Source organism: Peromyscus maniculatus, chromosome 3 (genome assembly GCF_049852395.1).
Source record: "Peromyscus maniculatus bairdii isolate BWxNUB_F1_BW_parent chromosome 3, HU_Pman_BW_mat_3.1, whole genome shotgun sequence".
NCBI classification, from domain to species: Eukaryota; Metazoa; Chordata; class Mammalia; order Rodentia; family Cricetidae; genus Peromyscus; species Peromyscus maniculatus.
The window spans coordinates 51,390,849-51,410,621 of record NC_134854.1 but is presented as its reverse complement, the minus strand read 5'-3'; the positions used below and the strand labels follow the sequence as shown (position 1 = coordinate 51,410,621).

The 19,773-nt window shown below is 37.3% G+C and overlaps 1 protein-coding gene across 10 annotated transcripts in view; it reads right to left on the bottom strand.

Moving 5' to 3' along the window:
* Braf (B-Raf proto-oncogene, serine/threonine kinase) overlaps window positions 1-19,773 on the bottom strand; it is a 137,919-nt gene that overhangs the window by 32,681 nt on the left and 85,465 nt on the right. For 5 of the 10 annotated variants that reach the window (XM_076566489.1, XM_076566490.1, XM_042273099.2 and 2 more), the window contains exons 9-13: window positions 17,667-17,703; window positions 13,185-13,321; window positions 11,748-11,865; window positions 7,752-7,836; window positions 6,926-7,102 (exon numbers count right to left, since the gene is read on the bottom strand). In XM_076566489.1, coding sequence (XP_076422604.1) covers window positions 6,926-7,102; window positions 7,752-7,836; window positions 11,748-11,865; window positions 13,185-13,321; window positions 17,667-17,703 — 554 coding nt within the window. Of the gene's footprint in view, window positions 1-6,925; window positions 7,103-7,751; window positions 7,837-11,747; window positions 11,866-13,184; window positions 13,322-16,089; window positions 16,210-17,666; window positions 17,704-18,024; window positions 18,061-19,773 lie in introns of all 10 variants that reach the window. The other 5 variants (XM_076566487.1, XM_076566486.1, XM_076566488.1 and 2 more) reach the window with 3 other exon arrangements.

Below are 19,773 nucleotides of genomic sequence, written 5' to 3'. Positions count from 1 at the left end.
AAAAGTCAAATGAAAATATGTATATTGGATCTATATCTAAGCTTCCTATTCCACAATTATTTTATATATATATATATATATGTATATATATATATACTTATACAAATACCACACTGTCTTGATTACTATAGTCTTATAGTAATATTTGAAATCTCGCACTAAAGTCCAATTTTGTTATTTTCCCCACAAATTGTCTATTTCTTCTTCCCCCCAAATCATTTGTTTTCTCACTTCCATCTTTTAAAATTCCTTCCTGAAATAGAGAATCAGGTAGCTCAGGCTGGCTTTGAACTCATTATATAACCACAGAAGACCTTGACCTACTGACCCCAATTTCACTTCTGAAGGTCTGTGATTATTATTATTATTATTATTATTATTATTATTATTATTTTTGGTTTTTCGAGACAGGGTTTCTCTGTGTAGCTTTGCGCCTTTCCTGGAACTCGCTCGGTAGCCCAGGCTGGCCTCGAACTCACAGAGATCCGCCTGGCTCTGCCTCCCGAGTGCTGGGATTAAAGGCGTGCGCCACCACCGCCTGGCTATTCTTTCATTTTTATAACCCATATCAAACACCTACAAGCTGAAACCTAAAACCAGAGGCATAACACTTATTTACAAAAACAAAGTAACTAAATGGAGGAAAGGATGGTCTGTTCAACAAGGAGTGCTGAACAACTGGGAGGGAATGCACATAGGGAAAAGAAAAGAGCCTCAGCTGCTACTTCAGACACAAGTCATCTCAAGTGGACCAAGGACCTAAATGTAAAATAAAAACGACACATTTTTATAAGAAAACGGAGGATTATTACTATCTTTTATACACGAGAGATATCTTGACATTCTCAGAATATTTTTTTATATAGTCTGGTTGTATAACCAGACTTTATGCTTCTTTGTGAGGCAGGCGAAGGGACAGCAATTCTATCCATGCAGAGAAGAAAACTAAAGAGTAGAAGTGAAATGACTGAAGAGACACGGGAGGAGAGGTTCTGAGCACTGAGATTTGGGTTTAAACTCCATTTGTGTTAATTACCCTAGGAGCATTTTAAAATCTAACTTTCTCTTTTTTTTTCTTTCTTTCCTTTTTTTTTTTGTTTTTTTTTTTGGTTTTTCAAGATAGGGTTTCACCGTGTAGCCATGGCTGTCCTGGAACTCACTTTGTAGACCAGGCCTGGCTCTGCCTCCCAAGTGCTGGCATTAAAGGCATGAACCACTATCATGCAGCTACACTCTAGCTTTTTTTTTTTTCTTTCCCTGAGACAGGGTTTCTCTGTGTAGCTTTGTGCCTTTCCTGGAACTCACTCTGTAGCCCAGGCTGGCCTCGAACTCACAGAGTTCTACCTGCCTCTGCCTCCCAGTACTGGGATTAAAGGTGTGCGCCACCACCGCCCGGCACAATCTAGCTTTTTTTTTTTTTTTTTAAAGATTTATTTATTTATTATGTATACTATTCTGCTTGCATGTATGCCTGCAAGCCAGAAGAGAGCACCAGATTTCATTATAGTTGGTTGTGAGCCACCATGTGGTTGCTGGGAATTGAACTCAGGACCTCTGGAAAAGCAACCAGTGCTCTTAACCTCTGAGCCATCTCCCTAGCCCCAACCCTATCTGTTTTAACAGGGCCAAATATGCTGCTGTGTTGAAACTAAATTGAGGTACTAAAGTGTGGAAGCTGGGAGATAGATAATTCAGGTATGCTGATGGGAGCTTGAATAGGAAGATGACCTAAATAAGTGACAAGAAGTTATAAGGCTCTGGATATTCTTTAAAAATAGACCCAATGAGTGCTGGGTGTGGTGGTGGTGCACACCATGGTCTACAGAGTGAGTTCCAGGACAGCCAGGACTATACAGAGAAACCCTGTCTCATAACACAGAATCAAAAACCAGATACAATGTTGGTAACAGATTGGTTTGTGGGGAAAAAAAGAGAGGACTCAAGGAATACTGTATAATGTCTGAGATAAGCAGCTGCAAGCACAGTGCTGAAGACCAGGTTAGAGAGACCGGCAACTGAAAGCTCGAGTTTCAGACATAGTAAACTCGAGATCTCATTAGACAATCAAGCGGACATGTTGAGCAGACAGTTGATATAAGAGTCTTAAGTACCAATGAAAAGAAATAGCTGGAGGGGTACAGAACTGATCTTTTTTTTTTTTTTTTTTGGTTTTTCAAGACAGGGTTTCTCTGTGTAGCTTTGCGCCTTTCCTGGGACTCACTTGGTAGTCCAGGCTGGCCTCGAACTCACAGAGATCCGCCTGCCTCTGCCTCCCGAGTGCTGGGATTAAAGGCGTGCGCCACCACCGCCCGGCTCAGAACTGATCTTAAATTGATTTTTTTTCACACTGTAAAACTGAATACATATATATAACACTTAAACAAATCAAAATATGGGCCGTGTATGTTATATTGCATGCCTTTAATCCCCATTCTAGTGAAGCAGAGAGGCAGGAGGAATTTGTAAGTTTGAGCCTATCTGATCTACACAGTGAATTCCAAGCCAGCCAGGGTTACATAGTAAAACCCTATTTCAAAAAAGCAAAAACAAAACTCCAAATACCCAATATGATAGATACTTTAGTGGGTTGATGACAGACTAGGGGGAATAGTTACTTATACAAACTGGTATTGTTTGAACTACTTATATAAATTTATGCAACTCAGTTTGTTAAAAAATTATCTTAGCATCTCCTTTTCTGAACTATGCAATATAACAACAGACAAACTAATATTGAACCAGATGGCCTGTTGTTGCTGTTTTGGGCAAGTTCTCACATATTACAAGCTGGTTTGGACTCTGAACTTCCTGCCTCCAGCTCCCAAGTGCTAGGGGTTACAGGCTATGTATGCCACTACAATCAGCAAAATTGTATAATAGTTTTAAACTTTTTTTTGTTTTGTTTTGTTTTGTTTTTTGAGACAAGGTTTCACTGCGTAGTCCTGGCACTTACTCTGTAGAACAGGCTGGCCTTGAACTCACAGAGATCTGCCTGTCTTTGCCTCCCAAGTGCTGGGATTAAAGGTATGCGCCACCACTGCCCGGTAGGTTTAAACTTCTTTTGCTGAAGACAACTCAAATGAATTCTAACAAACTATATAACTCCTTGTGAATTTTAAATTAACATTTAAAGGTTAAAATAAATGAAAAGGGTACAATTTCCAATGTGCTACATTAGCAACACTTAAACATTTTGATATTCAATGGTAATGATTTTTAGGCAGAACATTGCTTTGACTGGCCTGGAACATGCTGTGTAGACTAGACAATCCTCCTGCCTGTCTCCCAAGTGTTGGGGTCATAGACACATGCCACCATGCCTGGCTACAAATTTTTTTTAGAAAGCATCTGTTTTTGTTTTGTTTTGTTTTGCTTTTTGAGACAAGGTTTTTCTGTGTAGCTTTTGGAGCTTTTCGTGGAACTCACTCTGTAGACCAGGCTGGCCTCGAACTCACAGAGATTCACCTGGCTCTGCCTCCTGAGTGCTGAGATTAAAGGTAAGCCCCACCACCACCCAGCAGAAAGCATCTTTTTAATGAAAAAGTCTTTCTGTTTCTTAATCTCCCCTAGGAAACGAATACACTTTTCTCTTGGTGAGAGTGGTAACCTCTCCTTTCATGGATCTGTTTTTCCCAGTGCACCCCACCCTGGTATGTTTTGACCTTTCATTTCTATCAGACTTCTTCTCTAATGTCTGGTGACTGAGAGACAATTTGTCTTATTCAGACTAAATGGGAGACTACTCAATTGTCTGAATTACTGTTTGTCAATTGTACAGTGACACTCTTTCCTCCTGGTCTGGTAAGATTCCCGAGAGAAGGCTCTTAGGACTTGTAGGAAGAGTCAGGTTTGGCTACTAATATCTGGGAATCAAAAAGAGAACAGGCAGAACACTTGTTCTAGGGATTAGCCCTAGGTCTAATTCCTAACACTGCCCTCCTCCCCCACAAAACTGTGTGCACTGGGCAGCACAGTTGACCATCATCTGGTAAGTACCCAGCCACCCAGTCCCACTGTTTTGGAAAGATGTCCAAGTCCTAGACACAGCAGAATTCCCCAGCCAGAGATGGGCGTTTCCGAGCCTTTCTGCCCGTTGCTCAGTGGCACTGGCTAGGAGAGGGATTCACAAAATAGCTTCCCTGGTGCAGGAACTGACAATTTCTGAAACCAATTTCTGTATACTGTTGAAAGTTCTGTGATGTAAACATGATGCTTTTCATTGGCAATTCATGATTTAGTCTTTTTGCTTTCTTCTAAAGGCCATCATCAGTTCTCCACTTGCTTTCCAACTTACAAAAATGTGACTACTGTCTTCTCTCTCTGTCTGCCTTTTTAGTTTAGATTTTATGAAAATATTTCCTTACTGTAGGTTTTTTGTTTTGTTTTGTTTTGTTTTTGTTTTTCGAGACAGGGTTTCTCTGTATAGCTCTGTGCCTTTCCTGGGACTCGCTTTGGAGACCAGGTCTGCCTCTGCCTCCTGAGTGCTGGGATTAAAGGTGTGAGCCACTACTGCCTGGCTACCTTACTGTAGTTTTTTTTTTTTTTTCCCATTAATTTTAAACTGGTAATAAAAAGTACACTCTGGCCAAGTGGTGGTGACATACACCTTTAATCCCAGCACTCGGGAGGCAGAGGGAGGTGGATCTGTGTGAGTTCGAGGCCAGCTTGGTCTACAAAGTGAGTCCCAGAACAGGCTCCAAAGCTACACAGAGAAACCCTGTCTCGAAAAACCAGAAAAAAAAAAATTTTTTTTTTAAAATACACTCTTTATTTTATTTTATTTTTTTTGGTTTTTCGAGACAGGGTTTCTCTGTGTAGCTTTGCGCCTTTCCTGGAACTCACTTGGTAGCCCAGGCTGGCCTCGAACTCACAGAGATCCGCCTGGCTCTGCCTCCTGAGTGCTGGGATTAAAGGCGTGTGCCACCACCGCCGGCCCTAAATACACTCTTTTAGATTTGAATAGATTAAACTTCTTGCTTTGTTGAAGGACTGAGTTTGTTTTGCTAATAGAGAAGTTAAGGATGTTATTGAATATCAGACCGAGTCTTGGGAACTGTAAGAATGCCCTAGTTAAATGCTTTCTTTTATAAGAGTTGTCTCTTCACAGCAGAAGAACAGTGACTAAGACACTATGAGTAATAAAGCATTTTGGTTAGACATGGGCTTGTTGTAAGTTACTGCCTAGTTTTGAATGAGGGAAGGTGAAAAAGTTGAGGAATCAGATATGGTTTGGAGACCTGTCTTCATACTTATTTCCTGTAACTGATCTTGAGGGAAGAGTTGTAGGTGTTAAGACATATTCACTTTTACTCTTTTGTTCCAATTTTATAATGTAAAGGTTGCATAAGTGGTTATGGGAAAACTAGTCTGAAAGTCTGAAACCTTTTTTTCCCCTGAAATCTTAAGTTAAAATTACTTTGCTAAATATGAGACCTAACAGGTTACTTATAGAAATTATTTAAAAGCCTGTTTCTGCTGGCAGTGGTGTATCACGTCTTTAATCCCAGCACTCTGGAGGCAGGGGCAGGCAGATCTCTGTGAGTTTGAGGCCAGCCTGGTCTACAGAGCTAGTTCCAAGACAGCTAGGGATGTTACACAGAGAAACCCTGTCTAGAACCCCACCCCTCCAACAAAAAGCTGTAAAAGGAAAATTAAAGTATCTACTTTATAATATTTTAAAGATTAAATGACATACTAATACATGCACACAGAATCAATTTGCATACTAGTTAAGACATACTTTTTAAACTATTCATCTATTCATAGAGCTTTCAAGTTTATATTTTATTGTTTTCAGCTAAGTGCTTTTTTTGAGACAGAGTCTCTCTAGTTAGTTCTGGAACTCAAAGAGATCCTCCTGCCTCTGCCTCTCCAATGCTGAGATTAAAGGCATGTATCACCAAGCCTGGCCTCAGCTAATTACTTTTAAAATGTTCTTTTTTCTTTTGTTTTGTGCTAGGGATTTCCCCTAGGGTTGGTGCTTAAGGGCTCTACTACTAAACTACATCTGCAACCCTAACTTTACCTTTCAACTGTTTAATTCCACTTAAAGAGTTTTATGCAAAAATTCTTTTTGAGCCAGTTCTTCTTCTTCTTCTTTTTTTTTTTCTCGAGACAGGGTTTCTCTGTGTAGCCCTGGCTGTCCTGAAACTCACTCTGTAGACCAGGCTGACCTTGAACGCACAGAGATCGCCTGCCTCTGCCTCTGCCTCTTGAGGGCTGGGATTAAAGGAGTACACCAGTACATCTGGCTTCAGTTAATTTTAACCTATATATATCTTACAACATGTATCTTTTGAGTTATAAAGCAAAATTCAGTAGACATATATGTTTCAACTTCAAGTCCTCAACTAGAATCAGAATATAGATATTCATTTAAAACTTTAATAACTGACTATTTTGCAGCAGAAAATACAGGCATGCAAGGGAAAATTATTTGAAAGCACAGATAATAGTCACATATTTTTCATTAACTAGTAATGGCTTTTTTTTTCTTTTGGAGGGGGGGTCCTGCTTTTCTGTACTTCTACTGTTCACATAAATCACTGAGTGCTAATCATCATTTGCAACTGTAAAGTTCTCATCAAATACTACACTCATTGTGTACTTTAAAGTACTGAACTAGAGAAATATTATTATTAATTTTTTTTTTCAAGACAGGGTTTCTCTGTGTAGTTTTGGTGCCTGTCCTGGATCTCGCTCTGTAGACCAGGCTGGTCTCAAACTCATAGAGATTCCCCTGCCTCTGCCTCCCAAGTGCTGGGATTAAAGGCATACGCCATCATCACCTGGAGAGAAATATTTTTTTAATAAGCTAGTACTAGTTATTAGTTAGTACTCTTGCACAGAAACTTAAAATGTATCCCACAAGAGGTATTATTAAGGCCTTTAGTCAGGTATGAAGATTTAACAGAACTGAACTTACTCCATGCCCTGTGCAGTCTGCCGAGCAATGTCTATAAGTTTGATCATCTCAAATTTGGTCTCAATGATGTGGAGATGGTGATACAGGCTGGAGCCCTCACACCACTGGGTAACAATAGCCAGTTGTGGCTTTGTTGAATAGCCCATGAAAAGTAGGATATTCACATGTCGTGTTTTCCTGTAAAAAAGAAATGTGACAATGAGAGCCAAATCAGTCTACCAATACTATGCTCTCAGTAAAAACTACTAGAAACAAAATAAGGTTAACCCATAATTATCTAGTCGAACCTACAAATCTATTGAGAAACATAATATTTAAATACATTGAGTGAGGAAGTAGAGGTTGCTTTTGTTTAAGTGGTTCTAAACATATTAGGAAGTCTTTCTATGTGAAAGCAAAACTATTTTCCTCTACCCTCAACAACTAGCTCCCTTGTTCTGCTCTCTGCAATGTAAGAGGACCTATGTACCCTCTTGAATACATAGCCTTCTCTGCATTGAAATCTTAGTTTTGTTGAGCATTTCTCTCACACAAAATTATAACTCCAGAATCTTCCCTATATAAGTCTTATCCCAGGACTAATACAATTTTAAATGTGTTTTGACACATTTAGAATTTTTAGAGTATTATTTTCCTAAATGGAACTATCATTATACACGATCAGACAGTTTCTCTTTCCATTAATTCAGTCTAGGAATATGTCTTCTATAAACAGTACTAAATGATACTGCATATCAGGAAAACAATACCAACCCAAACTGTACACAGACACATTGTTTCTCTACTTGAAGTGAATTCACTGGAAAGCAGTAATCTACAAGCTCACCTGAGTACTCCTACTTCATTTTTGAAGGCCTGTAACTGTTGAGGTGTGGGTGCTGTCACATTCAACATTTTCACTGCCACATCGCCTGAAAGAAAATTGTTATTCCAAAATTTCAAATTATAAAATATGAAATATTACTGGGTGTTTTTGCTAATTGTCACAGTTTTATTTAACCACCTATTAATAAACTGTACTTTCCTTCTTCTTCCTGTTTTTTTTTTTTTTAAAGGTTTTTTGAGACAGAGTTTCTCTGTTTAACAGTTCTGGTCATCCTGGAACTTCTGTAGATCAGGCTGACCTTGAACTCACCAAGATCAGCCTGCCTCTGAAAAGGCATGTGCCACTACTACCCCACACAAAGCAACTAACAGTGATATTCTTATACTACTACTTCAAAATATAAGCTAAAATATAGTCAACTTTTTTTTCTACTGGGAATTTCGTTTAGCCTATTAAGTACTCAGGGAATTTTTGTAATTATTTGACTATGTTAAATGAGGTGTTATTCACTAAATGAATGCTGAAACTACGGACAACAGGTACAATGGAGCTTAGCTTAAAATAACAACTTGCAAATTTTTTCTCCAAAACTTATGACTTATTACAATGTTGACTGGAAAATTACTAAAATTATAATCATACTTTAACTTTTTGTGTGTGGGGGGGGTTATTTCAACACAGGGTCTCTCTATGTAGCCTTGCCTGTCCTGGAACTCTCTCTGTAGACCAGGCTGGCCTCAAACTCACAGAGATCCACCTGCCTCTGCCTCCTGCTGGGATTAAAGGCGTGCCCACCATGGCCGGGCTTAAAATGAACTCTTACACACCGCTAGTAGATGTGTAAACTGGTACAATCAATTGACAGCATTGATGGGATAGCTATAAAACTGTAAGCATGCATATGGTGTAGTTCTATAATTCTCTGCTAGGCATACAGCCAGTAAAAAAAGCATACATATGTTCTTCAAAAGGCATATACTAAAAATATACACTGTAGCATCATTCAGAATAGCACCAAAATGGAAACTATCCAAATGCTTATTATACAGCAGATGGGAGAAATCGCGTTACAGTCACACAATGGAATACTACTCAGAGATGAATGACAACATTGATGGACCTTACAATATTGAAAAAAAGGAGCCACACACAAAAAGATTACACATTATATCCTACTTAAGTCAACATGTTAGTTATCTTTGCAAGGAGAGTGAATGAAGAGGGCACATGGGAATCTTCTAGAAGGCTATAAGTGTTATGCTTATTAATCACAAATGTATTCACTTGGCGAATTTCAATTATCTGAACAGTTATAAATAATATAGGTATACATATACATAAAACCACTATCTATCTTTTTCTTAACTATCAAAGTAATATAGTACTCATTCTATCAGCTATATCACTTAATACTGCTTACTACTTAAATGTTTCAGAAAAGCATAAATAAAAAATTCCTCATAATTATGGCACTCAGAAATAACCTTTGTCATGTATGTATATATATGTATGTATATATCCTAAGTTTATCTGTGTATGTAGTATAAATACCTAATGAATGCATATGAAATGATAACCTTATGAGAGAATTCACATAGCATTTTTATGTTAATATTTTTTTTTTTTTTTTTTTTTTTTTTTTTTTTTTTTTTTTTTTTTTGGTTTTTCAAGACAGGGTTTCTCTGTGTAGCTTTGCGCCTTTCCTGGGACTCACTTGGTAGTCCAGGCTGGCCTCGAACTCACAGAGATCCGCCTGCTTCTGCCTCCCGAGTGCTGGGATTAAAGGCGTGCGCCACCACCGCCCGGCCAAAGTGTTTCTTTTTTTTTTTTTTTTTTTTTTTTTGGTTTTTTCGAGACAGGGTTTCTCTGTGTAGCTTTGCGCCTTTCCTGGAACTCACTTGGTAGCCCAGGCTGGCCTCGAACTCACAGAGATCCGCCTGGCTCTGCCTCCCGAGTGCTGGGATTAAAGGCGTGCGCCACCACGCCCGGCCGTTAATATTTTTATATAGATCTTTTTAAAATAAAATATTCAAGTTTTTGTGATTTTCCTCATGTATTACTCTACAAGTTAAATATAATATAAAGTAAACGGTCTTCAGGTTTAAAGCAATGAAGAATACCATTAAGTCTTTCTACAGAAAAGCTTGTTCCTTAAGCATAGCCATTCTTAATGTTTATTGTAAAAATTATCAAGACTTTCATAAGAATTTAAAATCTCAATATTATAATGAAGAAAACCCCATCCTGTCATGTGCAGGATACATCAACATTTACTACTCATTTGCCATGTTCAATGAAAAGCACTGGGCTCTATCGGAAGATCCTCACACCCATTCTCCAGAGTGTCATAATTTAAAGGTATTTCTCTACTCAAGGAAATCTATGGTAAAGCTACAACAGTTATATACCAAAGCAGTATCTAGTTACATGCTTTACATAATCCCATGAAAAAAATAATTCAATTGATCCTAATCCCTGATGCAAGGCACTTCAAAGCACCCACACAAAATGTCCATGTAAACAGCAGTGCAATACACCTTTTAAATAACATGACTCTACATGGCGTGACTAGACTTAAGGAAAATAAAATCCATCATTGCGACAGCTAAAAGGCATGTTAAGATTCACAAGAAACTGTTTCTCTTATTATTCATAGAAGAACAGGCTACTTAACCTTATGAGATAATTTACATAGCATTTTTATACTGTTAATATTTTTATATAGGTCTTAAAAAAAGATTTATTTATTATGTATAAGTGTTGTGCCTGCATGTATGTCTTTACTACAGGCCAGAAGAGGGCGCTGGGACACATTACAGATGGTTGTGAGCCATCATGTAGTTGCTGGGAATTAAACTCAGGACCTCTGCAAAAGCAGCCAGTGCTCTTAACTTAGAGCTCTGAGCCAACTCTCCAGCCCTTATATAGATCTTTAACATGAAGGTATTACATATGCTGCTTCAAACAACTTAACATATTAGATACCTTTCCATATCACTGTAGCTCTATTATGTAATTTTGACTCTTATATAACTATATATGGATGTATCGATGTGTTAATCAAACCTTCTACTAGTGAGTGTTCAAGTCTACTTTAATTTTCCATCATTATCATACCTCTGGGATGTATACATTCCCAGGTATCAACCTGTTCATTGCCGTCCAATTACTTGCTTAGGCTCAATGTACAGTCTTCCAAATTTTCATATTTCCACATTAGCAAGAGGGAAATAAGCAGGATTATAATTGCAATCTACATGTATTCAATTGATTTTTTTTTTGTTCATTTGGAAGGAGAGTTGTGGTTTCTATCTTTTGAATTTGTAATCTTAGAAAACTAGTGAGGATGAACATGTTTTGTCATTTTGTACTCTCCAGGACCAAACCCAGAGCCTTAAAATTGAGTTAAATTCCCAACTCTGAGGCTGAACATTTTTTATGCTTACTTGTGACTTATAATATCCATAAAATTATCAAAAGGAATACTTCTAAAAGGAAAACGAACTTCCTTTTGGACTAGATAGCTTAATGAGCTTCATCTTTACAAGTCTCTACTGTAAAGTACTGACAGCAACCTTGGCTACTGTGAAGCCAGTTTTTATGTTCCATTATTTTTGTTAGAAACCTTTGGAGGACTACTGCATTTGATCGAACAGTTTAATGATGCAAACAAGTTGACTTCATATTTGTCTTTGAGACAGTCTCTTGTAGTACTCAAGTTGGTCTTGAACTTTCTCCATAGCTAAGGATGACCTTGAACTCCTAATGCTCATGCTTCTACATCCTAAGTGCTAGGATATAGGTGTGTGTCATATGCCTGGCTTGTCATCCCTCTACCCCACAGACAGGTTTCTCTGTGTAGTCCTGGCTGTCCTAGAACTAGCTCTGTAGAACAGGCTGGTTTGTGCCACCATACCCAGCTTTGGCTTGAATTTTTAAAACCAAAGTTTTTAAACATATCTTACTTGTGCCAATGGAACCATATTACATACATACCATGCCACTTTCCCTTGTAGACAGTTCCAAATGATCCAGATCCAATTCTTTGTCCCACTGTAATCTGTCCATCAGGAATCTCCCAATCATCACTTGAATCTCGTCTACCAAGTGTTTTCTCAAAAAAGTACAGTGCAAAAGTCAAGTCAAGTCAAACAAAAGAGAAAAACCTTATTTCATGCTAAATATATTGCTGCCTGACAGGAAGTTAGGAAGAGAGCAAGGTCTTTCTAAGAAAAGAAGAAAGAAAACAATAGAACACCACCATGTTGAGGAAGCAATAGTTACAATCATGACTCAAAATACAAAACTAATTTAAGATGAGTCAATATTAGAATGGAAAATTACTTAAAAGCAGAAATAACTGTGGCTGGAAAGATATTTCACAAATTAGGAACAGTAGCTATTCTTCTAGAGGACCTGGGTTCAAGTCCCAGCACCCACATGGCAGCTCACAATCATCCATAACTCTAATCCTAGAGGATCCACTGCACTCTTCTGGCTTCCTTCAGCACTGGGCATGTACATGTTGTCCTTATACATACAGTCAAACACCCATATACACAAAATAATAAAATACTAATTAAAAAATTAAAACAATAATTTATTATGTGTAGAAATTGTTATTATTAAAATCAAAATAAAATGGCTTTTTAACTATTTGGAGGACTACAGAGGCTAGATAGCAACTATATATTTGTGGCTAGTTTTGGCTTCAAATCCCTAAAAATTTAACAGTATGTTATGGTAACTGTTGGTACTAGATTTCCTTACATATTTTAAGTTATTTGGTCATCAAAAAAGAAAAAAAATCAACATACCAATTGCTTTGGTAAGGTAAAAGTAGCAGAAAATTAATTTTTAAATATGGAAGAATGTCATTTGGTAGATATTGAATTCTGAACCAGCTTTTAGAACACATATGCTTATTCATGCTTTCTGAATACCTGTTTATACCCGTTCTCCTTATTTTAGAAACAGAACATTATTTTCCTTTCAAAATGACCTCTTAAAAATTTGATTAGGCCAGACAGTAGTGGTACATGCCTTTAATCCCAACACTCGGGAGGCAGAGGCAGGTGATCTCTGTGAGTTCGAGGCCAGCCTGGACTACAGAGTGAGTTCCAGGAAAGGCACAAAGCTACACAGAGAAACCCTGTCTCAAAAAACAAAACAAAAAATTGATTAGAAATGGAGGCAAAAAATCAGTTTTGTGTGAATATACTTTACACAAAAAAACCATCAACTCAAATGTATTTGACAAGAACTTTGTATCACACAGTCCTCTTATATCTAAATGGTAAAATTATATTTGGCAGGCCAGGCGGTGGTCGTACACGCCTTTAACCCTGTCTCAAAAAACAAAACAAAACAAAAAACAAAGAAAAATATTATATTTGGCTATGATTATAAGAAAAACACATCACATAGCCTTACCATTCGATTTCTGTCTTCTGAGGATGATGATGATTTCCTTTCCCGCTGAGGTCCTGGAGATTTTTGTAAGGCTTTCACATTAGTGAGTGAGCCAGGTAATGAGGCAGGTGGGGTGGCGGACAAACCTGTAGTTGACCCTAAATTAGAGGAAGGGGAAATTATCCTCATTAAGGAGGAGGAAGCATTAAGGAGGAGCAAGCATGTTCACTTAACAAGGCCACAAAGTGGGGAGATCTAGACTTTAAAATGCAGTGCATGTCTAAATATTGGCCTTTTACAAAGGGTAGGCCAAAAGAGGCATTATTTGCGATTAGTACTGAATTTCTTTTGGTTTTCTGGCCAATTTAATGACTGTTAAGATTGATACTAGTAAACAAATCTAGAAAAACACAATCTCTACACCAAGGCACACTTTCTAAAATTTACTACCAACTTCCACTTCCTTTGATAAAAAATTAAAACATCACAACCAATGCACAGGCATTGTACCACACACCTTTAATCCTAGCACTTGGGAGGCAGAGGGGGGAGGTGGATCTCTGTGAGTTCGAGGTCAGCCTGGTCTACAGAGTGAATCCAGGACAGCCAGAGCCACATAATACATAGACCCTATCTCAAAAGACAAAACCAAACCAAAACCCCAATAACAGAATCACTGCAGAACTCTAAAAAACAAACCATTTTGTAATATTTCTTTCTTTTTTTTTTTATTGGCTGGAGAGACAGCCATGGGTGCTGGGAACCGAACTCTTATATTTTTGGTTGTGAGCTTAGCCTTTAACGGCTGAGCCATCTCTCCAGCCCCCATTTTGTAATATTTCAATAGCCTCAATATTAAAAAAAAAAAGTAAACATCAAAACGGAAACATTTTAATGGCCTTACTGTTAAAATATTTCTTTCATATTAGTCCTAAATTTATATATGATCTCAAACTGTAGCTCTATTGTTTAAGAGATGGTGGGCAGTGTCAGTGGTCCCTGGAATTTTTTCTATTAAATATAGATCATTACCTTTATTGCAAAGTAATATAAACAAAGCTAAGCAGGCTTTCTTTCTTTTCTTTTTCTTAATTAGTATTTTATTGGTTTTTTTTGTTTGTTTTATTTTGTTTTGTTTGTTTATAGGAGCTTTGACTGTCTGTGTACCATTTGTCTGCTTGGTGCTTGTGGATGACAGAAGACAGCATTAGATCCCTTTTGGTTGGGAGCTGCTATGTGGGTGCTGGGAATTGAACCTGAGTCCTCTGGAAGAACAGCCAGTGCTCTTGACCTCTGAACCATCTCTCCAGGACCTGGTTTTCTTTCTTTTTCTTTTCTTTTTTATTTATGTTTATTTTATGGGCAATGGTCTTTTACCTGCATGTGTATCTACGTGAAGGTGTTGGAACTCCAAGAGCTGGAGCTAAAGACAGTGGTGAGCTGCCATTGTGGGTGCTGGGAACTGAACCGTGGTCTCCTGGAAGAGCAGCTAGTGTTCTTAACTGCTGACCCATCATCTCTCCAGCCCTGCTAAATAGGCTTTCAAAACTTTCTGAAAAACTTAGTATTAATAAAATGAGCAAATAAGTGCTACGGAATCCCAGTTGTATTTCAAATATACAGCAATATTTTATAAGGCAAGTGAGCTATGTTAAGTAGGCTCAGTCAGCAGAAGCACATATGGTACATGGGACAGAGGAGTTTAGAGCAATGACTCCACAGAGTACATGTATGGTGAACAGGCCTGAGATTTCCAGGTAGAACTTCCATACTCCAAAAAATTATAAAATATACTACTCTCAAGGGTAAAAAGGAGCCAGGTTCTTTTAAACAGCAAGGATGCCAATGACAGTATTTAAATGCTAAATCTGCACAGATGTTTTATAGTCATTATATAATATTATAGCACCATATGAAAGTTCTATGATTGCATATGCAATTTTCTAAAAGAAAATGGTATTTGGAATTTCTTTTAACTAGAGCACAATACATTTTATACAAACCACTGGTAACTTCCAACATTATACAGCAGTAACAACTTGCCTCATGCACAATTCTTATTTATTGTATTACTTAGTTTAACTACATCACAGAGTACTGAATGACTTCCACTACACTGTGGAACAGCTAAGTTGATGGAAAACTCTAAAGCACCATCATTATATTAATTATAGGTCACTACGGATATCAAGAAAGTAAATTTAATTGTAAAAAATATTTAAGATACCCAAATTTTATCTTAAAATTTAAAAGTTAATTTAACAATAAATAAATATGACAGGCAAAATAGGAGACTACAATTATATTACTAACTTCCCTCACATGAGGGTATAATTTAACATATATAGATTCAATTTTTCTGAATTCATGTTTATGGATTAATCAATATACATATATTGCATATAAAGGAAAAAATAAAGAACAAAAAATTACTTCTATGACAAAAATCTCAAAAAACTGTCCAAAGTCTCATAAAAATCTCTTTGGCCTCAAACCTTCAGTGACTCTCCTCCCGCCTCTGCTTCTCAAGTGCTAAGGTTACAGATATGAGCCAATGTGCCCAGCAAAAAAAACCTTAATCAAAGTCATCATCTAATGAACTAAAGTAAAAGGAATCCTGCCCATGTCCCCCAGAATTTAAGAAGTTATCAAGACTAAACAGAAATAAGACAACAATAAACAAGATGGAAATCCCAACTCAGAATTTTCTTGCTTTTAAAACTTTATAATGGACAGCATACAGAAAGCTTGCAGTAGTGAGGATGTGTGAAAAGCACATTCAGAGCATTCCAGCCAGGCCAAGCAGAAATTTAGTACTTAAAACTCTCACACTTACAAACACACGCTGTGAGGGTGAGGCACAAACAGAATCTGTAGTTTATATTTAGTTCGCTTGGGTAAAAACAAGAAAGAAGAGCCCAACTACCTCTGAACACTGGGCCAGGCTCAAAATCAAACACTATTTCACTGGGGACAGAATGTAGGAGGGGGCTGGGAGTCCGGGATTGGTATTTCCGAAGACAGCGCATCAGCTGGTTCAAGGGGGCTGTTAGAAGAGAAAGAGAGGGGCAGGCAAACACAGGAAGACAGACACACAGAAGAAATGAAAGAAGTCATGGGGAATAAATTAGATGAACTGAAGCCTGCTTTACAAAATAATTCTGGACGGTTTTTAAAAATCTGCATATATTTTCATAAAAACTCCAATGAATTTTTTAAAAGTGACTTATAACAAAGATAAGAAATGCCACTTGATTTTAGGTACTAAGCAGGCTGTTTACTACTAAGTTAACTGTGATGCTAACATGATGGAACATTTAAATGCTGGATGTATTGGGTAAAATTATCAGCAGCCACAGCTATTAAGACATGAAAGTCAAACTGGCAGCAACATTCATTGGCAGGTTCATGGAATAACAAACAACAAAAACTCTCGAATAATTATGTGATACAGTTCATACTAAGTACATATTCATGCTTGCTATTTGGTACCCTCACAGAAGTCCAGAACCATAAGAATACAAGGCGTATATAGTCTTCACTCAGTATAAAATACTGGGTCTGGGTTTGGACCTATTTTGAAGATATAGAAGGTCACAGTGAAGAACCCAGCATGGTGTGCAGCTAATATGGTCTTCCTTGTAAGACAGAAGGCAGCTGAGAAGGTTAATACAGAAGACCTCTTGCAAGAAAACTTCAAGACAGTCTCAAATGCCACCTCTTAGAAAATATATGGGGTACATTATTATAGAGTTTTCTTGTTTTGTTTTTTTCAGAGTCTTGCTATGTAGATTTAGGCTAGCCTCAAACTCATGTTCCTCCTGCCTCAGCTAGGATCACAGGCATATGCTATCACACTTGGCTCAAAAAACACTTTCTTAAATAATCTTATCTCTGCTGGAGGGGAGGCTAGATGGAAATTCTATAAGAAATCTTAATGTAATTTCTCATGTGTATACTTTATTTACTATACCAATAAGAGAATAACTGAATTTTTCCATTATGGGTCATTCCATGAAATAAATGTACATTTCAAATAGATCTGGAAAGTTGATGAGAAATGCTTGATGAAGTCTGACAAACTGAGATGTGGCAGGCAACCCCAAAGAGTGATTTAATATGATTCTAAGCGCCTCTAAGTATTTGGTGGAAGCCAAAAGAAATTTAGGACTCCAGATTTGAAGGCAGGAGAAATTAAAAAGTGGATAAAATAATTAAGGATCTCTCCTTGGTAGTGTATTTTAAAATCATGGATGGTACATTTAAGACTTTCTTTTATGTCTTCTCATTTTCTCTATGTGTTATGGCTAATTTTAAATTCTGCTAGCAATAAATGATTACTATAAAAAAAAAACAAAAACTGATTTGGTTTTCTCTACACATTTTTCTCTGTGTCTGTTTCATGAAAAAAGCAACTATAAAGGAGACAAGCAGCAAAGCAATTGCATTTTTGCCTTTAAAAAAAAAAAACCACACACACAAAAAACTAAAATCATTACTTACCTCCATCACTACGAAACCCTTGGTCTCTAATCAAATCCTACAAACAAATAGTAAAATACATTTATTCAAAGCACACAGTAAAAAAGTAATAACAACAAATGATTTTTCCACTATGCATTAGCAGAAGGGTTAATTCAAAACACTACCTGTCTTATAATTATTTCATCAAACAAAGGCTATGAAGTTAGCTAGTGTACATGATAAACACTCAAGCCTGAAGCACTTGCCAACCTAGCCTACGTGAAAGGATTATTAGTCCCGATCAAATGCTGAAATCCCTTTCAGGCCACTCAGTGGCTTCATCAATCCTTAAAGAAATTCTACTGGCACATATTAAGAGCCATAAAAATGTTCATACCCTTTGATCCTGTAATTCCACTTCTGGGAATTTTTCCTAAGGAAATAATTCAGAAGAAAAAATGATATGCACAAAGATGTTTAGTGCAGCATTATCCATCACACCATAAATCAGAAATAATTATTTTCCTATGATAGGCATTTTGACATATTATAGTTATGGTGTATCAATTTAATGAGTAGTACGCAGTTACCAAAAACAATTATGAAACTTAAAACATGAAACATGTTTACATATAATAAAAAAATACAAAATCAAAAGTACACTGAATACTATCAGAAAAATGTGTATGTACAACATTAAAAAGGAGGGGAGAGTTAAAACAGCTCACATAAGGATTTTGTTTAAATTGGTCTCTATTATTTAAAATACAGCTCTTACAACAATGTTGGTAGCAGGGGAAATTCCAGAAGTAATGAAATTTGGATTCTAGTCCTAAGAACTTGGATTAGTTTACTCAAGTTTAACTTAAGTGTGAGAGACTGAATGGCCCCAAATGTCTCTAAAAAGGTCAGTTGCAAATAGGCACCACTTGCAAATAGGCTTACTAAGTAAAATGAAGAGTAAATTCTTTACTGGTCTATTTCTATCATGTTCAGTGTACTATATAAAACCTTCAACACTGTCTACAGAATAATCAATAAATACTCACAATTTCCAACAATGACCTAGTTGTTGAGATTGTCTGGCTACTATTATATAAAAATCTTGGTGGTTTGACTACCTTTCAGTGGTTTTGAGAGCTTACAAACACACTGTGAGATGTAGACACATGGAAAATAAATAACAGCTTAAGAAGCAAGGAGAGGTAGACTAGTTGACTGCTAATTTACTACCAATTACATGGTGGTGTTGACAAGGCTTTTAGTGACATACAAAACTAAAGACTTGTATATAAAGACATATTGAGACTAAGATGATTTGACAGTCTCCAGATCCATGAGAACTGGCAAAAGAAATGACACTAGGAATTGGCTTTGGTGAAGCAGCCGAAGAAATCTGAGTTGGAGCGGTGAGGAATAGACTGGCATGTAGAAAAGCAAAGGGCTTTCTAGACAGAATGACCCAACTGGTGAAAGGTTATTACCTCTTTCCTGTTTACCTACACTAGCCCTGAAACTCCCTATAGCTATCGGAAAAGGCGGCTTTCTCCACTCTTAGAAACGACCACCATTCCCCACCTAAGCTCATACTTTTCAATCTCACATGTTTTTTTTTTAAAAGCTCCTTGTTGATCAATCTACTTGATCTAAGTTAACCAGGATATTCTCGTACTCTATAACTACTATTTTAACTGTTCTCCTCATTTCTTCTAGTCACTTGTCTCACATTCCTGATCAGCATCCCAGAAGAAACAAACCACCCAAGAACGTCTGGCAGTACCTTTGTTATCCATGAACATCTGCAAAGTAGCATCAGCTATGTCAATCAATCTCTCTCTCCCTTTCCTCTCTAGGGTATGATACAGCCCAGGCTGCTCTGGCCTCCAACTCCTGATTCTCTTGCCTTTACCTCCCAGTGCCAAGTAGTGTGTACCACAATGCACGACTGACTTTTAAATACTTTTTATGTACTGTGGTTGTTTGAACAAGAATGGTCCCCACAGGCTCATAGGTTTGAATGCTTACGTCACCAGGGATTGTAATTGTTTGAAAGGATTAGGCTGGAGTAGGTATGGCCTTGAGGTTTCAAAAGCTAATGCCAGACCCTGTCTGTCTGTCCGTCTGTCTATTTCTCTCTGCCTGCAGA